Here is an 18,572-nt window from a genome sequence, read left to right on the forward strand (position 1 = left end):
TCTCCTGCAAATTGGCATACCAGTGCCATATTATGTCAACAATACTAATTAGATGCTTTGAGCAGTAAAAATAAGGTAAACTCAAGCGAATTCATACCGCGAACCTGTTTCACCCCCTCCAAATAGACTTGTAAAATGGCAATAAAATAATTTCCATTACTACAAGTGCTTCTAATATGGTGGCCTACTTATACTAATATTGTTTTCACATAATGGGTCGTCGTATTTGTAAAACAAAATAGTTACACACGAAATAAGGTGATTTTTTTAATAAAATGCATAGAAAATTAATTATATTGTGTATCTCGAAAACTCGAACTGATGGAACATTTTGCTTGTTATTTTTTTAATTCAGGAGGTCGAAATTAGTAAAAATTTGTTTGTTTTATGTCTGGAGCAAAACGACTGTTGACCAGTGTAATTAATTAGGGCCTAGATCAGTTATATGATTGGTTGATTTCCAATGTTCTGTTTCGGCATTTAAGCCATTAACAGTCTAGCTCTCCAATATGTATCTCAATTATCTAGTCCTTCAAGTTAGTATGAATCTTATGACTCACAGCTGCCTGGAGCTGTCACATGTTTATCAGATGTAATCGCTGAGAGACATATCGGATGGAATGGCAATTTCTTGGAGGTGTGATTTTTCGAACCACAGTCACAGTTGTAACCAGTGACAAAATCACAGGTCTTCAAATCACACCCCACTAGTGCTGAAACATTGAATGTCTTCATATCCAGGACACGGTGCAAATACCCAAAAATATCGCATCACGAAAGTCTCAAATTATACTTCAGGATTGTTTAATAATACCTGTGTTTCTTCCAAAGAAATACTGTAAAACAAACTGCTTCCAGAACTAGACCAAGTGTTGACAATTAACACATTTACAGTCTTATGAAAATGACTCAATACTTTGTGGAAAATGGAGAATAATTTGGTTATAATGTTTTCTCTACTGCTTAGAATGGTAACAGTAGAATTTATATACAGAGTGGCCTACATAACTCTCTCATCTCCAATAACATGTGAAATATTTCAGATATACATAAACCGACAATTACAAGTCAAATAACATCGAAGGGATCATGACCCAATGTATTTTTTGTGCATGAAATAATTTTCAAGATATTGGAGTCAACTTTCTTTTTTTAAATGAGAACCAACTATGTTTTGTATTGCAAATGTTGCGTTGTCTCTGTCTAATAACTGGCCACTCTACTGATGTTTGAATATCAGCGGTAATAATAAACATAAACAATGTCTGACCAAGAATCGAACAGAGGGAGGACAATTCTGGTATAGTTGTGCGTCAATTAAATCACAATCACAATGTACTATACATTTTAATACTATGGAACTCGGAATATGTATTACATGACTTTCTTGTGTTAAATTCTATCATACCTGGTTTACTTGTTTCGACCTTTTATGGGTCAACCTCAGAACTGTTCCACATGGTGAAGTGAGACATCAGAGTAGTGTACAATAAAAAATAAATAATTATTCTAAAAAACACAAAACCTCCTATGTGCAATCAGAATCATGTGAGCAATCAAATGCCTAGAAATGATTGACAGGTTAAATAGATTTCACGTTTAAAACATTAATATCAATTAATTGTACAATACACTAGTAAAAGTTAGCTTAATGTACCTCCACACACGTAAACCTTCTAGAGAGCCGTTCTGAAACACTTTGCCAATGTCTTATCGTTCAATTGTTCAGTACAGAAATGAAAAAATAAGAGTTGTATTGGGTAGTGCACAGTGCTATGGGAGTGTTCGATCTTCAATTACGTCAACATTATGAACTAGACATAAGGAAGGATGCGTCAAACATTGTTTATGTTTTCTCTTACAGGTGACATTCAAACAGTCGGTAAAGTAGCCAGTTGTTATTAGACAGAACTAACACAACGCAATACAAAATATAGTTGGTTCCCATTTAAAAAAAGAAAGTTGATTCTAATATCTTGAAAATTATTTCATGTACAAAAAATACATTACGTGTATCAGATGTCTCCTTCTATGTAATTTAACATAGTAACATAATTTAACTTGTAATTGTCAGTTTGTGTATATATAAAATATTTCATATGCTATCGAAGGTGAAAGAGTTAAGTGGGCTATATAAATAAATTTGAAGTTCCTATTTCTATGTTGCATTCATTTTGAAAGCATTGAATGTTGTTAACATAGTGATATACCAGTATCAGCAATTCTCAAAATAACAAAGGCATACAATATGAGCAAAGATACAAATCGACAGCAATATTAATTCAATGTATACAGTTATTACGGGATTGGTGCATAAGTTCGTAACGTTTTTCTGTACTTTCATTCATTTAATAGTACTTTAGTGACACAGCTACCATTTCAAAGAAAACCTCTACGAACTTATAATTATACCAACCCTATATAATGTAAATTGTATGAATATTCATAATTATTAAAAAACGAGTATCATAAAATTGTACTAGAACATAATATATATTTGTAATACTTTCTCAATATGATTCTCAAAAGCACTAAATCTACATGATGTATAAAATACTGTATATTTATGATGTATAAAAATGGAGGGGGATAAAGAGATTTGTAAAAGTTAAAATTACAAAAATTCTGCATGCATAAAAACCAATACAATTAAAATACCACTTTTATGTTAACTAAAAAATAATTCGAAATTACACAATTAATTTAATTTGCATTACTAATATAAATCAAGTTACAACAAAGATTCAACAAATTATAAGTTCCTTGTATTGTGTCTCTCTATTATGAGACTAAGTGTATTGTACGTGAGTATAATAAATACCAGAAGCTCTGAGTATTTATTATATGCTTACAAAAACAACATTAACGACATTCATCTATTCTCTTTCATGCATACAAAGCTCTTGGTCTGAAACATGCTTTTCACAACAGAAATTTTTGTGAGCACGTGCTGAGATGATTTGAAATGTATAACCTGCCACTAATTTTGATGGAGGAACTGAAGGTCATTTCCTCATCTCTACGAAACTAACTTTACGACATAAAAATAACAAACAATACTGTAAAGCCTTCTCATACAAAACCTGTTCTTCAGGCAAACATAACACATCTTAAGATAGAAAATATATACATACCGGTATGTAAAAAAAAATATAATTCACTGGATTAAAGGACTAGATAAAAATGTAATACAGTAGAACCTCAATTATCTGTCACCCTATCAACCAACTGGCAGATTATCCGACTGTCTTTCTTTTGCATTTTTAAACTATAGAAATATATGAAGCAATAATAATCCGTGGCACCACACCTCATGAAGGGCCCAGGCTGATCAGCCAGCTGCTGGCCTCACGTTCACATGCCGAAGCAGAGACGGACGATCATCCAACCAAAGTGAAGGTATCATGTGGTTAACATGATGATCCTGCTAGTCATTATAGCTGACTTTCGCTACCTATCGTAGCTGTCCAAGTGCATCACGATGCTGGGTGGGCACCAGTCCCATACACTGGTCGAAATTTCATGAAAAAATTTCTTCACACATGAGACGAACCTGCGAGCATTCCACAATGTGAGTCATAGGCAAAATGCCTTAGACCATGATGCCACGGAAAATATATAAAGTACTGCACATTATATTAGCACGTTATTTTTTCTAGAGAGGGACTTCAACTCTTACACAGTATGATCTACTGTTCGAGTTGTACTGTAGTCCATAACTTCTATATTAATGTCTTCCAAGGATATCAAAACAAATCATGGTATGCTAAGTATAAAAAAGGGCAAATAACTGAGTGGTTTAGGGAACGAGAAACTCTGACTCATCTCAGAATAAGAGATTGGAACCACAACTGTGTGCAATTCAATAAAAATCAAGGATAAAGTGTATAATGTATGTAAATCTATAACATGAAACCTCCACTATTCATATCTTTCTGGCCAAGTGGAAGAGAAGGCCTGATGGCATTAACTTCGCCATAATAAATAAATATCATTATTATTATTACTATTATTATTATTATTATTACTATTATTATTATTATCATTATTCCACAGACGGTCATTGCAAAGTTTCCTTTCCCCTTAAAAATCCGTTGTTAACAACCAGACAAATTGGTGAACACCTTGCATTTTGAATCACATAAGTGTAAGCATTATTCACCGAATTTACGAAAATATTTTATAGTATGGATTATCAGATTTTTTCGATTAACCGTTCAGTCCACTCCATTCATCACCACAAATAATAGTGGTTCTACTGTATTGCAATGAATTTCAGCCAACTGTAAACTAGACGGCAATGTGAAGACTACTATATTGACAACTGAGCACACTTGCATAAAAAGTATAAAATCTATTCCTTACTAATCAATTTAAAATGTAGGTACCACAATCAAACAAAAACTATTCAGCTGCTATCGTACGAAATAAATTAATCAAATTGGTTACAATGAGAAAAATCATTACTAATACTGTCTTATTCTAATACACTGCAAGAAAATTAATGCCTCAAATGTGAAGACAGTACGCTATATTCAACGCACTACTATTTCTTGAACTCAACATACAACGGACAATAAAGTGATCAGACTGATTTTTTTCCCCCCCACCTGATGAGGCAACCCTGGAGCCTCCTACCAGAGATATGTTTAACCGAAGATATGGCTCTCCCTCCATCCGATTTCCAATTGACAACACTGCCTAAGCTGTAAGTGTGGAGTAGATGCTTGACTAGTGCAGTTGTGTCTTTACTCCTAGTCAATACAACGAAATCGCAAAGTATCGCGTAGCGGTTATGCTATCTTGTTCTATGTGAATACCAGTAAAAATGCCACGACAATGTATCGAAAGCTTCAGTAGGCTTCTTGAAATGAAGTTATGTCAAGAGCACAAGCTTTGCAATGGCATAAAATGTTTTCTGAGGTCAGAAGATGAACACCGAAGTGAGCGACCAACAACTGCATGGACAGATGACAACATTGCCAGGGTACATGAAGTTGTACGGACTGACAGGCAATTAAAAATAATAATCTGTGGCGCTACAGCCGTGAAGGGCCCAGACTGACCAGCTGGCTGCTGGCCTCACGCCCACATGCCAAAGCAGATGTGGATGATCATCGAACCAGAATTGAGGTATCATGTAGTTAGCACGATGATTCCCCCAGCCTTTATGGCTGGCTTTCGCAACCAGATTTCGCTACCTATCGTAGCTCCCCAAGTGCATCACAATGCTGAGTGGGGTCCAGTCCCATACACTGGCCGAAATTTCATGAAAAAATTTTTTCCCCCATGAGGACTCGAACAAGAGCGCATTCTGTAACGCGAGCCCTAGGCAGGGTGCCACGGAGCGGGGCAAGAGGCAATTAACAGCCAAAATGATAGCACAAGAATTGAACATAAATTGGGATACTGTTCGCCTCATTCAAACTGAAGACCTGAGCATGAGAAAAATTTGTGCAAAAATGTTTCCAAAAAATTTCACTGGGCAACAGAGATGAACGGAGAAATGTGACTACTGATGTTTCAACTTAGCTGCATATTCACTCTGCCTTGCGAACTCTTCTTATTCCCAAAAGTGAAATCAGTTGTGCAAGGACGCCATTTTCTAACAACAGAAGACGTCCGAAATGCCGTAACCCAGGCATTAAACAGTGTCCCAACAGGTGAGTTACACAGCTGCTACCAGCAATGGCAGCAACATTGGAATAAGTGTGTACAGTCTCAAGGGAACTACTTTGAAGGTGATCACGATCACATTGTTGTTTAGTTTAACTGTCCAAAGACAGATCTGAACCTCACAAGTGATACCAAGAAGGCACCACTTATGAGGCAACTGGCCAGAAGATAATAGGGTAGGGTGGCCAGTTTCTTTCTTCCTCCACTGCAAACATTGCTGACTAGCTACATATTATACTAGTACTAGTCAGACTTCAGATGCATACGGGCTATTCCATATGAAATCGATAAGTAAAAAACCTCGCATTTTTTATACTCTAATTTTTTCCCTATTTATACAAGGTGCTGAGGAAAGTGCATTTTCAAAAATATACTATCGAAAGTCAAACGGTTCTCGTATTATTCAGCGACAAATTTAGCGTATTTTATAAAAACAAGCCTCTTTCAGCGCTCAGAACTCTGGTACCATTTACTGCAGAACACTTAACGAGAGCTCATTTTGAAGCTGACATTTGGTAGGTTATGTTAAATAATCCTTATTTTTATTGTATACATAGAGACAGATAATCTGATTTTACTTACTTTTAGGTTTTTTGCCCATTTGTAAAAATGTAAAAAAATATTGAGAAAAAACCTTGCATTGTTAAGAGGGATTCGCCATTGTTTGGTTAGTGGTACGGTAATAAGTTTCGACGGCATTAAATAGATTATTTTCACACACCTAGACTTGAACAGCGCAGTACCGCACGCACTGGCCGAGAGCTGAAGATAAGCGAGCGTTGGGAGTCATTTTACTCCTGTGTTTATGAAAACCTGTGATAAAGCTAGCACAGCCATGACTGCTAGACGACACATCACGTGTTTATGTCTCCTGGCCTTGCTTACCTCAGCTAGCTCCCGCCTCACAGTCAGCTGGTTAGTTCACACGCGTACTATTTATTTTCTTTATTTGATATTTTCAATACTTTCTTATCAACGTGCCATCAGTAAAAAATATGTGTTTATTTGTACTTTCAATGCGGAATCTAACTATATATTTTTAAAATATTTTTTCCTTGGCAAAGGCGTCTTAATGAGGAAAAATCTAAATTTCTCCATTTCCATAAAAAGTAAGAAAATCTCTGTTATATGTCAATATAAACTTTAATTTCTCAGCATCAAAATAAACCATGATTTTGATCATTGGGTGAAAGGGTTTTGGAGCTACAACAGTTAAAAGTTGCAAATTTGATGAAAATACAATAAATTTAAATATTTTTAATTTAAACACTATGAAGTTCTGATGCCTCAAACTTTGCATAAAGTACTGTATCACAGTTCTCTACGTACAAAAAAAAGTTTTATTGTATTTAGAAATTGTAAGGTCAATTTTCTCTATATTTCAGTCGATTTCAGATGGAATAGCTCATACAAACAATTGTTCTTCCTCAGACACATATTGTCAAATGAGATGTATTGCCTGATAATAGATGTACATATCAGCCAGAACCTCAATCAGAAGGAGATCATATCGTATCTGGTAAAAAATATAAGTAAAAATGTTTTTTAAACCAGTCTCATTACTTTATTGTCCGATCTCGTACAGCAGCTGTAACTATAATCTTTTCGCTGTAAGAAAAATCCTAATGTAAACAATAGCACGTGACTGAAGTGAGGCTTCATTGGCCCGTGTTTGGCGCCACAGATAATCAGTACGTGTTCCTGCCTAGTGTTGTACGTTCTGTTTCATGTTAAACATTTCCCGTTACTCATCAAGTGGGCCTAACCTCACTACTATGCATTCGTTTGCTTAGGAAACATTTACTTTATAATTACTGCAATTAAATTATTTTTTAAGTCTTATGTCTTCACAATGGACAGTTGAGGCTACAGAAGCCATACTTCAGTACCAAGTGCTTACGTGAACAACTACGAGCTCAAGTGACGCCAGCTTGTTACAAGAACAGACTACCGTATTACTGTTGGTATTCATCCGCGTTCATAGCATATAACAACATATAAAAGTAGCTTTTCTGTTACATAGCGTTTTACACATGAGTGAAGTTAAATGTTTCATCGTATTTAACAACTAGAATTCAATTTTTTATTTTCAAATAATATAAGACTGTGGTTTCCAAATACGAACTATATTTTCCTGCGTCATGTGAGTGTTTCGACTGGGAGCCAATCATTGGTATGACAGCAACGTGCTTATGTTTACATTAGGATTTTTCTTACAGCGAAAACAGTATAACTTCCATCTGGTTACACGGCATAACCATTCAGATCATTGATAGCTTACTAGAATCTCTCTATATTTACAAAAAGAGAAGGTATATGGCATATCTCAGCACATGTCAAGCTTCAGAGAAGGATTCAGATAGTAAATGAATAATTGCAAAGCAACAAGGATAATAACTGCTAAAATCCTGAGCATCATACAAGCCCAAAGCTCATGTACATGTAGAATCCAAGCAGAGATGCAAATAGCACATTACAATATAAAATAAAAAGTAACATAAAGCAGCACTACATTATACTAAATAATTTAAACGTACCAACATAAAAATTAATTCAGAAACACAAAAGAGCACAATAATGTACATTCTGAGTAGACACCTTATTACTGTCACACACTACTCTAAAAATAAATTCTATTTCACACAAGTCTTCAAAAATCATATTATCATGCTAGCTAAAAGAGAGTAAACATAATCTATTCAAAAGATTTATTTACCTGGCCAAGGCATAACAATTACGTGACTGAAAAACTCCCTCCTAAAACATTCCTCTCAACATGCATTACATGGAGAAATCAAACCAGCTACCAGTATTCCTACCGAGCCACGAGATTCAATGTACTGTCTACATCAGGTTGAAAAGTGTTGTAATGTCCTAGATTTCCTGGTAAATACTACATTAAATGATCAGCCTCAATCAGGTAAAGAGTTCTTTTGAATGGATGGTAACTGTCACATATGAGGAAAGTCAGAGTTCATTCCTGATGTTCGCTAAGCACACGGTTATCAAACATAAGCAGATTATAGCCAATCAACCACTCTGCCTGCTCTTGTCTGCCTTCCCATAACATTTCTACCAATAACAAATTAATTTCTTTGGTTTTTAGAATAACAGTTCCGTGTTTTTAGAATAGCAATTCCATGTGCTGCTGCTTTGTTTCAAGTGGGCACAGATCTTGTATTTTTTTTTTTACTCAATTTTACCTGGATGGGCAAAACTGTATGTATGGATAAAATGACCACAAAATCAAGCAGTGAAGCTGAAAATCATGCTTACTTACTTAGGGGAGACTGTTGTACCTTTAGTATAGTGTACCTTTGAACATTTTTTTTTTTTTTTTTTTTTTTTAATTATTGCTGCTACCTAGAGGACTCAAACTGAAGTAGATTGTAGAGAAAGCCACTAAGTAGCTCTGATAGTAGTTTCAGTTCGATTTACTGCAAAGTGTGAGTTCCGTGGACAAAATAAGTTTTTTTAGTACCAAAAGTAAACATGTCGTTCATTGATATATGTTTTCTAACACAAAACCAGATTGTATTTGTTACTATCTATCAAGTATGGTGTGTTTCCTATCATCTGTTGAGTAATAACTTATTTTAATTTTCATGATTTATTCGAATCTCTAGTTTTGGGAGCCATATTTGTTTAAAAGTGCACCCTCTTGTACCTTTGAACACAAAACATCTTGTACCATGGAACATGTTCCAAAGTACACGATACTATCGGTTTTTGTTTTTCTTTTATTTTAAGATTATGTCACGAAATAAGTCTGGAGTTAAGAGGTCTCCAATTGATCCGAATGTCTTGAAGAAAGCTGTTGAAACAGTTATTGCTCCTCCAGGAAATAAAATCTCAATCAGAGAACCTGCTCTGGTTTATGATGACAAATACGTTTTTTAAATATGATTGTCAGTTTTTACAACTATATTTCCACCTATATTCCATGTGTTGCAACTTACAAGAGGGTATGTTCCAAGGTACATGAACCTATTGTACCTTGGAACACTTTACATATTCCTTCATTTTATTTTTTCCATCCTTAATAGATCTGAAAAACAGGTAAATACATACAGGAAGTTGTAAAGGAATCTTCAATGATTATTTCAAGTTTTTTTTCATTTAAAAAATTTAATTTGTCAAAATTAAAAAAAAATAAAATATGAAAAGTGTTTAAAGGTACTACAGTCTCCCCTACTTATTTATGGCTTTTAAGGAACTCGGAGGTTCATTGTCGCCCTCACATAAGCCCGTCATTGGTCCCTATCATGAGCAAGATTAATACGGTCCCTATCATCATATCCCACCTCACTCAAATGCATTTTAATATTATCCTCCCATCTACGTCTCGGTCTCCCCAAAGGGTCTTTTCCCCCTCCAGCCTCCCAACTAACACGGTATGTATTTCTGGATTCGCCCATACGTGCTACATGCCCTGCCCATCTCAAACATCTGGATTTAATTGCATTATAAAATAACTAATGGTGCTTGATTCTAACAATCCCTTTTGAAAATGTGTTAGAGCAAGTCAGTCAATGCCTAACCTGTACACAGTTAAGATTCTTTCACTGCTGAGGTTGACTACAAGTTGGCAGTGTGTGATGGCCGATTTAAGATATTTCAGTCAACTTCTTTTTTTTTTTTTTTTTTTTAACTGATTTCATTGCTCTATAAAAGCCATCCATATCTCAGAAAAATTAAATCTTCAGTATATTCAGACAAAAGTACTGTAAGAAAAACTGAGCACATGAAGAAATAATTGAGTTAAAACAAGTTGATTTTAAAAAGCGAGAAACTCCATTAAAAAGAATTTAAAATGTAAATGCATAAAAAATCTGGTTACATAAACTGCACCCCTACTACTACAATTACTATGTTTAATTCATGAAGAGACACCAAGGACAAGAAGTGTAACAAATATCAAGGAGGATCCATTTCTCTTAGAATGGCTTTCTTTGTATATTTCACTATTATGGCTGCCAAATTTTCATACTGATGTTTTGACAAAAACTGCGAAATTAGTGCATTGTGTGTAGATGTGTTCATTCTTCATTCTTACACTTACAGCTTTGTCTATTTAGGTAGAACTGAGTAACATTAAACAGGTGTATGGCAATTTTTACAGTGTGCGATTGTTTTCCAAAAAGGTGATATTACATGAGCTGCCTACGCTATAATAAAAATATTATCTTTGTTGTTCTTATGACCTTTTGAAATGTATTTTTTTTTTTCCAATGTTCGTTCAGACAGCGACCTTCGACTCCCAATATAAACAGATAAAAAATGCTCGATTTGCAAGATTTGCTAATGTTAATTTCTTTACCACGATCAACTCTGACTGACCCTATAATGAACAGTCTACAACTGAATGGATGGCTGGAAGAACGTGGTATGTCGCTTTTCTTAAGTTCTTAAGTTCACAGCAGCATTTGTTCTTGGTCATACAGACACAAGTGGAGCTGCACTAAATTGTCTACATTAGTGGTGTGGGGTAGCATGAAGTGAAGGGAAGCGATGCCTGTATGTATGCCATTGCTTGACTGGGCTTCGATGCCTGTTGCCTACATACAGGATTTCCATCTAATTGCTTCCCCTAAAACGTCATCACCGCACGCCGCTGGACTACATACATTATTCCACTCAAGGCAATTAATACGTTCTTAAATGTGGGAAGAGGTATTTATCAATAAGGATCACATAAAATAATTCAGAACCCTTTTCCGCTTATTTAAACTCTCCTGGTCACTGGCAGTAACATTGAAACGATTCATGCTGCACCACACATGCTAACCAATGGAATGCTAAACATGGCTGATGTAATGACCACAGCTCGGCAACATACCACTGTGTCAGCGCCACAATTATGTATAATCTTTTCGGTGTAAGAAAAATCCTAATGTAAACAATAGCACGTGACTGAAGTGAGGCTTCATTGGCCCAAGTTTGGCGCCATAGATTCTCAGTACATGTTCCCGCCTACTGTTGTACATTCTGTTTCATGTTAAACATTTCCCGTTACTCGTCAAGTAGGCCTAACCTCACTACTCTGCATTCGTTTGCTTAGAAAACATTTACTTTATAATTACTGCAATTAAATTATTTTTAAGTCTTTTGTCTTCACAATGGACAGTTGAGGATACCGACGCCATATTTCAGTACCATGTGCTTATGTAAACAACTACGAGCTCAAGCAACACCAGCTTATTACAAGAACAGACTACCTCGGTGTTACTGTTGGTATTCATCCGCGTTCATAGTACATAACAAAATATGAAGGTAGCTTTTCTTTTACATAGCATTTTACACAAGAGTGAAGTTAAATGTTTCATCGTGTTTAACAACTAGAATTCAACTTTTTATTTTCAAATAATACAAGATTGTGGTTTCCAAATACGAACTATATTTTCCTGCATCATGTGAGTGTTTCGACTGGGAGCCAATCACGGCTATGACAGAAACGTGTTTATGTTTACATTAGGATTTTTCTTACAGCGAAAACAGTATAGTAGGTTTGTTCCAACAAACAATTCAGAACACGTTACGAAATAATGCCGAAGTTTTTTCAACGCATGCACCAGTTATGTATGGTCTCGGAACTAGTTCGGTATTTTACATTGTTGGAAAGTTTCTTGAACTGTTCTTTCATGGCCTTCCAGTTTTCTTCTCATTTTAAAATTATATTAATCTTTTGAACTTAATTTGTCGTAAAATATATCACTATCGCCTTCCAACTCATTCATGATCGACTATTTTTTTTTATTTTATTTTTTGCCTAGCGTTGAAGCATTTTAACCACAACTTCAGATTAAACCATCTGAGCAAGCGTGAGCAGTTTACAGTTCTCAGTTCCTGCTCTTAATCGAGAACCAATTTCACTCGTTCAGAACGACCATCCTAGCAAGCGTCAGCAGTTCAGAATTCCCAGTTCCTGCTCTTAATCGAGAACCAATTTCACTCGTTCAAAACGACCATCCGAGCAAGCGTCAGCAGTTCTGAATTCCTAGTTCCTGCTCTTAATCGAGAACCAATTTCATTTGTTCTAAACGACCATCCAAGCAAGCGTCAACAGTTCTGAATTCCCAGTTTCTGCTCTTAATCGAGAACCAATTCCACTCATTCAGAATGACCATCTGAGCAAGCGTCAACAGTCCAGAATTCCCTGTTCCTGCTCTTAATCAAGAACCAATTCCACTCATTCAGAATGATCATCCAAGCAAGCATCAACATTTCAGAATTCCTAGTTCCTGCTCTTAATGGAGAATCGATTTCACTTGTTCCAAACAAGTTCCAGAGTACATTGAAACAGGTAGCTGGCAGTTCAGAATTGGTTCGGAATCAGTTCTGGTCTTGTTGGAACACACATTGAGCTACTGCGCATGAGCAGGCAGTTCAGAATCGATTCTAAACCGTGCTGGAACAAACCTAGTATTGTCATCTACTGGTACCTATTATAAATACCACAGAATGTCACGACGTACCAGAAGCATCATACCTCTCTGTCTCACGCAAAAACTCAGTTTTGAGAAAATGTAACATATCACGTTCTTCCAGCCATCCATTCAACTACCAAACAGAAAATACGTAACTAATTAACTTATAATTAAGACATTTCAATCTCCATCTCAATTTGTACACTGGCTGTTCTTAAAAATATCGAATATTCCTTGGATTATACCGAAAGACAGTTTAATGAGAATCATATGTTCATTTTTAATGCCACGTAAATGCTTTTATCATAGGCATATCTAGATATTGCGAATATGCCCACCTCATGTTCATGCCAATCTAGTTGTTCCTCTGGAGGCTCCTGATATCCTAGCGTTGTATCCTCACATTCAAACCATAAGAAAGGCTTCATTTCATCTTTCGATTCGTCTGTCTCTTTAGAACATTTCTCCTCGGCCAATGGCTTCTCCTCCTCCTCCTTTGTACAATCAGTATGATCCACATCTGTGAATGGTTCCACAGAGTGCTCCTGAAATCAGTAGAGAGACCCAAAGTGTCTCTAATGTTCTCAATGCCAGTAACATCACAGCAATATTATTGTGCAACTAATACTAATAAATCAGAGTTCAGAAGAAGTATTTTGGGTCTTCCTCCCTCTGGCAGGTGAAAGTAATGTTATTCTTACCCTTAACACTAACATTTACATTTATAAAGTGCCTAATTTATTAACTAGACCATCAAATTTAAAACAAAATTGGGTAATGACCCTATTAAGAAAGTAAAAACGAGAACCATCTCACTTATCAAGCAGTCTTATATATCAGATGAAATTAAGAAAATCACATCACGAATACATTTCCCTAATCTGTATAAACTGCTAAAAATTCATGTGGAAAATTCGACACACAAGATGTCATGTATACAGTAGAGCTTAACTGACGGATACAACAGAGTTAGAATTATTATTGTGTAATTTCTATGTAATTTGCTACTATTGCATTATTATATTGCATTAGTACTTTTTGTACCCATTGTGATCTTATCTTTTTGCATTTTTGTATTTGTAATTTTATTTCTATTTACTACTAGCCGTACCCATGCACTCTGCTGCACCCGTTACAAATAAATGTAAAGTAATTACATAATTAAAATAGGACGTTTGATCCAGGGAACATTCGTGTTTGATAGAAGGATAAATCGTTTAATATGTTACTTGTATTTAAATAATTAAAATGCGATCATTTTGGTCCAGAGATCACTCATTTGGTGCAATAACAATTCCTTTAACATGTTTCTTAATTGTTATTACATGCAACCATAGTTTAATCAAGATTGACATCATTTAGTTTTAATGTGTAAACTTTATATTACTTGCTGTATGTTTCCAATGAATTATGGTAATAACTTAATTTTAACCCTTGTTTTCTACGTCTTCAATAAATGGCGCTTGGCCCACTCTGGTTCTGAACCCTTCAAATAACTTAAATAGTGATACAGCATATAGTATAGTGATATGTAATTATATTTCTTTCTTTCGAAAATGTAAGAATTCACGATCTCCTATGTACCATTGCCATGGAATGAATAAATGTGTTTTTTCTTCCTACTCAAAAATTTTATATTTTGCACATAGGAGTTATTGCAGGAACAATAATGCCATAATCTGAGGCGGTGGTGAAAATGTATTATATTGTTATTTCAAAAGTCTTATATATCCTTTAATCGATATTACTTCATACAAACACAGGAACATTCTCTGTAGGCTATGTTTAATAGCTTTCGTTTGTTGTTGTCCAAGGCCCCTTATAGACGAAGTCATTTGTTTTTTATTTCATTACAGAGCCTTAGATGGCATTGTTATATAAATTTTAAAACTCATTTATCTCACTAAATATCAGTCCTATCAAAATTTTGCATAGAACAAAACTTATCGGAAATAATTAAAAAAAAAAAACGTTTGTTATGCAACATTTTTCACGAAAATTAATAACAAGGGAGATATTTCGATTTATTTAATTCAAGCCCCTTTATAACCCCCCTTTTAAATAAAGTATTTTGAATGCCATATAGCCTAAAATCTAAGTTACAACGAACTTAATTTATATTCCAATTTTCATATAAATCAGTTCAGCCACTATCACGTGAAAAGGTAACAAACATCCAGACAGACAGACAGACATACAAACAAAAATTTCAAAAAAGCGATTTTCGGATTCAGGATGGTTAATTATACATGTTAACACCAATTCTTTTTGGAAAATCGAAAATTACCAGAAAAATTTTGGCTACAGATTTATTATTAGTATAGATTTACTTCTTCTCTCTGCATTTGTTTTTTGTATATGCCTATTTATATTCTGGTGGTGTGGTAGAGAAGGCCTGATGGCTGTAACTCCATTAGAGTACATAAATAATTAAAATTAACTAATATCATTAAAGCTCCCACAGGAAAAGAAGCAACTTCTGATAGGTCCGTAGCATATATTTTTGAACTCCCATCCACTCCCCAAATCTCTCCGGTAATGGGAACTGGATACATCATTCGCTTGTCTGGAGCCACATACAAAGTGAACACGACATTGCCACATAGATATATTCCCTTATTTTCCTCCTGTGCTTATCTGCCTACCCGTCCATCTGCCCACCCTCCAGCTGTCTATCATCTTGATGAGGGAAGGAGGAATGTTTTTAGTTGAAACGTCGCGTTTTAGGTCTGTACAATTCATATGCTCTACTAGAAACGTCGGAAGTTGCATCTTTCTCCACAACCACCGTTAATTCAATTACCGTCAAAATACGAATAATCACTGTTTTTGCCTGTACTGTCATATTTATCCCGGATTGCTTATACTCGCACAATCTCTAGCATCTAGTCACAAACTTGAATGTTTCATTTCATTTTGTCATACAGACATCTAAAAATATACCAGCTGCTTATTCCAATGCCAAATTAGATAAACAAACCATGTTTCATTGAAACACGTGATTTTGTTTGTATTGAATATTATAATTTTCATTAAGTTTTTCAGCTAAAGTCCTATAACAGATGTAATGAATTTGTATAAAACATAATAAATTTAACCATTTTTATAACATGAAATCAATTTTATAGTGTTAAGGAATGATGTTTCTAGTAACACGTAAGTTTGTAAACAAAGTTACAACTTAAAATGATCATGATTATATGTGATTAGGTTTTTGTTTTTGGAACAAATTGTCCCTATAACATGGGTTGGGTTTAAATGATTTGATTACTGTTTTGATAAACATTGGAGTTTTGAGGAATGAGTTAAGAATAATATAAGGTTCACTGCACACAAATAAAATAATCTGATTGGTCAGTTTGGATGTTGTATTGCTGTTTACCATAGTTCCCTTATAAGTAACTGCAACACTACTAGAAAACATTTAAACCAAAATAAAATATTTCGAAAAATAGATTGTTAATACTTGTCACCATGAGCAACAGCTGATGGTGCAGGGTGTACCACTAAGTCACGTGGCTGTAACAGTTAAACAGCACCATTATAGTTGAAGCACTCTTTAACTCTCCATCTCTGTGCCATGGGCTAAAAAAGTTTAATGATTTAATTGTCTCTTGGTTTGTATTTTGTTATATAAGGTGTATAATATTGGTACTAATGATAAGTTGACATGGCAGAACATGGATGCAAGAGGCAAGCAAACATTCTAATAATAGACGTGAGACTTGAAATATAAAGTGCACAGTTGTTTCAGAAGAAAGCATAGGCCAGCTGATTTTTGTACAAAACCGGGGTACTGCTAGAGCTCAGAAGCGCAAAATTCAAGCTTCGAATGACATTGCTGGGAGGAGATTTCTAACTCCATAATCACGTTAATTGTAAAACCATATGCTGGTATCATCTGCATATAGATGATAAATGTATATCTGGCCACATTGTGTGGAGAAGCCAGTTATTCAAGTCAACATCTTACTCTACAACTGTCATGAAGTTATTACCTTTGTGCGAGATCGTGCGTATTTGCTTGTTTTCCACACAGAACCAATACGCGGTAAGTGTGAAATACCACATTCAGTATTCCCAACGTAACACACATAACAATTTCCCTCTTCTTACCGCTTAAGCGCAACATTCATTTTACTGCTTTAGGCTTTTAACATATTATTTTTAGAGACGTTTAACATAGCAATAATTATAAATTGGAAACTTACCACTGCAATTTCACCTAAATTGCAATGTTAATTATTGTTTTTAAATATTTGCAAAAATTAAGTAAAGTCTACTACTCCACGAAACTTATTGCATTCCTGATACAAGTAACATTAAGGAAGCCGTGAAAAAAATCAACAAGATTCCAGATGCCGATGTTATTACTGCAATATGTTATATAAATAATATTGTTAAAATATTAAAATGAAAAATAAATCATTACATAACCTTACTGTTTGTTTTAAGTTCGCATTTATAGACTGGGGGGGAAAAAAAAGACAGACGTATATCACGGCCTGCTGGAGTATAGTAAACACAGAAAACATTTTATAGCAACAATGTTGAAGAAAGATATTTTGGTGTTCCGAAGTTGCCGTCATTAAACAGAAACCAACATGGAGATTTCATTGCAACTAATTAGAAATTCGTCTTTCAGGTATGTAATAAACGATCTTCGCACAAAATAATGTATGATACACGAGCGGTATGTTTGTTTTCATGTTCTCGGAAATTAAAAAAGCTCAACTACGTTTCGCTTTTTCAATCTTTTCCTCGACCATGAAAACGTCAACATACCGCTCTTGTAACGTATATTACTATTTCAAGATATATACAAAGATTGATAGTACCTTAGCATATACAAGTTTATCAGAAATCTGTTCTCACTAAATTATACTTCAACATTTTAAAAAATTGTCTCAATATCAGAGTTTCTAATTTTCAAATGGAACACTTTCAGCACGCTTCAGCAATGTTTATTTATTAGATTGCATTATTATTATTATTATTATTATTATTATTATTATTATTATTATTATTATTATTGGTGAACGTACATATGAAAGGTTGCTATTCAGCTTCACATAGGTTACTCGGCTTTTAAGGAACCCAGAAGTTCATTGTTGCCCTCACATAAGCCCATCAGTCCCTATCCTGAGCAAGATTAATCCAGTCTCTACCATCATATCCCACCTTCCTCAAATCCATTTTAATATTATCCTCACATCTACATCTCGGTCTCCCCAAAGGTCTTATTCCCTCTGGCCTCACAATTAACACTCTATACGAATATCTCATCACGTTCTCTTTATGTATTAATATCAAACCATTATACCAGATCATTTCATATTTATACAAGATCGTTTTCCAGAGTTAATTTACTTTTTAATATTCAATTAAAGGTATATCACTGCATTAGCATTGAAATTATTGTAATCCAACCTTATAAACAAATAAAATGTATTGTGGCATTGACTGTAA

The 18,572-nt window shown here is 34.8% G+C and overlaps 1 protein-coding gene across 4 annotated transcripts in view; it reads right to left on the minus strand.

The window, feature by feature from the left end:
• Window positions 1-18,572, minus strand: part of LOC138714823 (uncharacterized) — a 181,498-nt gene that overhangs the window by 11,262 nt on the left and 151,664 nt on the right. For 3 of the 4 annotated variants that reach the window (XM_069846989.1, XM_069846988.1, XM_069846991.1), the window contains exon 7: window positions 13,442-13,648. The exons of the other annotated variant lie outside the window; for it this stretch is intronic. In XM_069846989.1, coding sequence (XP_069703090.1) covers window positions 13,442-13,648 — 207 coding nt within the window. The remainder of the gene's footprint in view (window positions 1-13,441; window positions 13,649-18,572) is intronic. 4 annotated transcript variants of the gene reach the window in all.

This window comes from Periplaneta americana, chromosome 15 (genome assembly GCF_040183065.1).
Source record: "Periplaneta americana isolate PAMFEO1 chromosome 15, P.americana_PAMFEO1_priV1, whole genome shotgun sequence".
Taxonomy (NCBI): Eukaryota; Metazoa; Arthropoda; class Insecta; order Blattodea; family Blattidae; genus Periplaneta; species Periplaneta americana.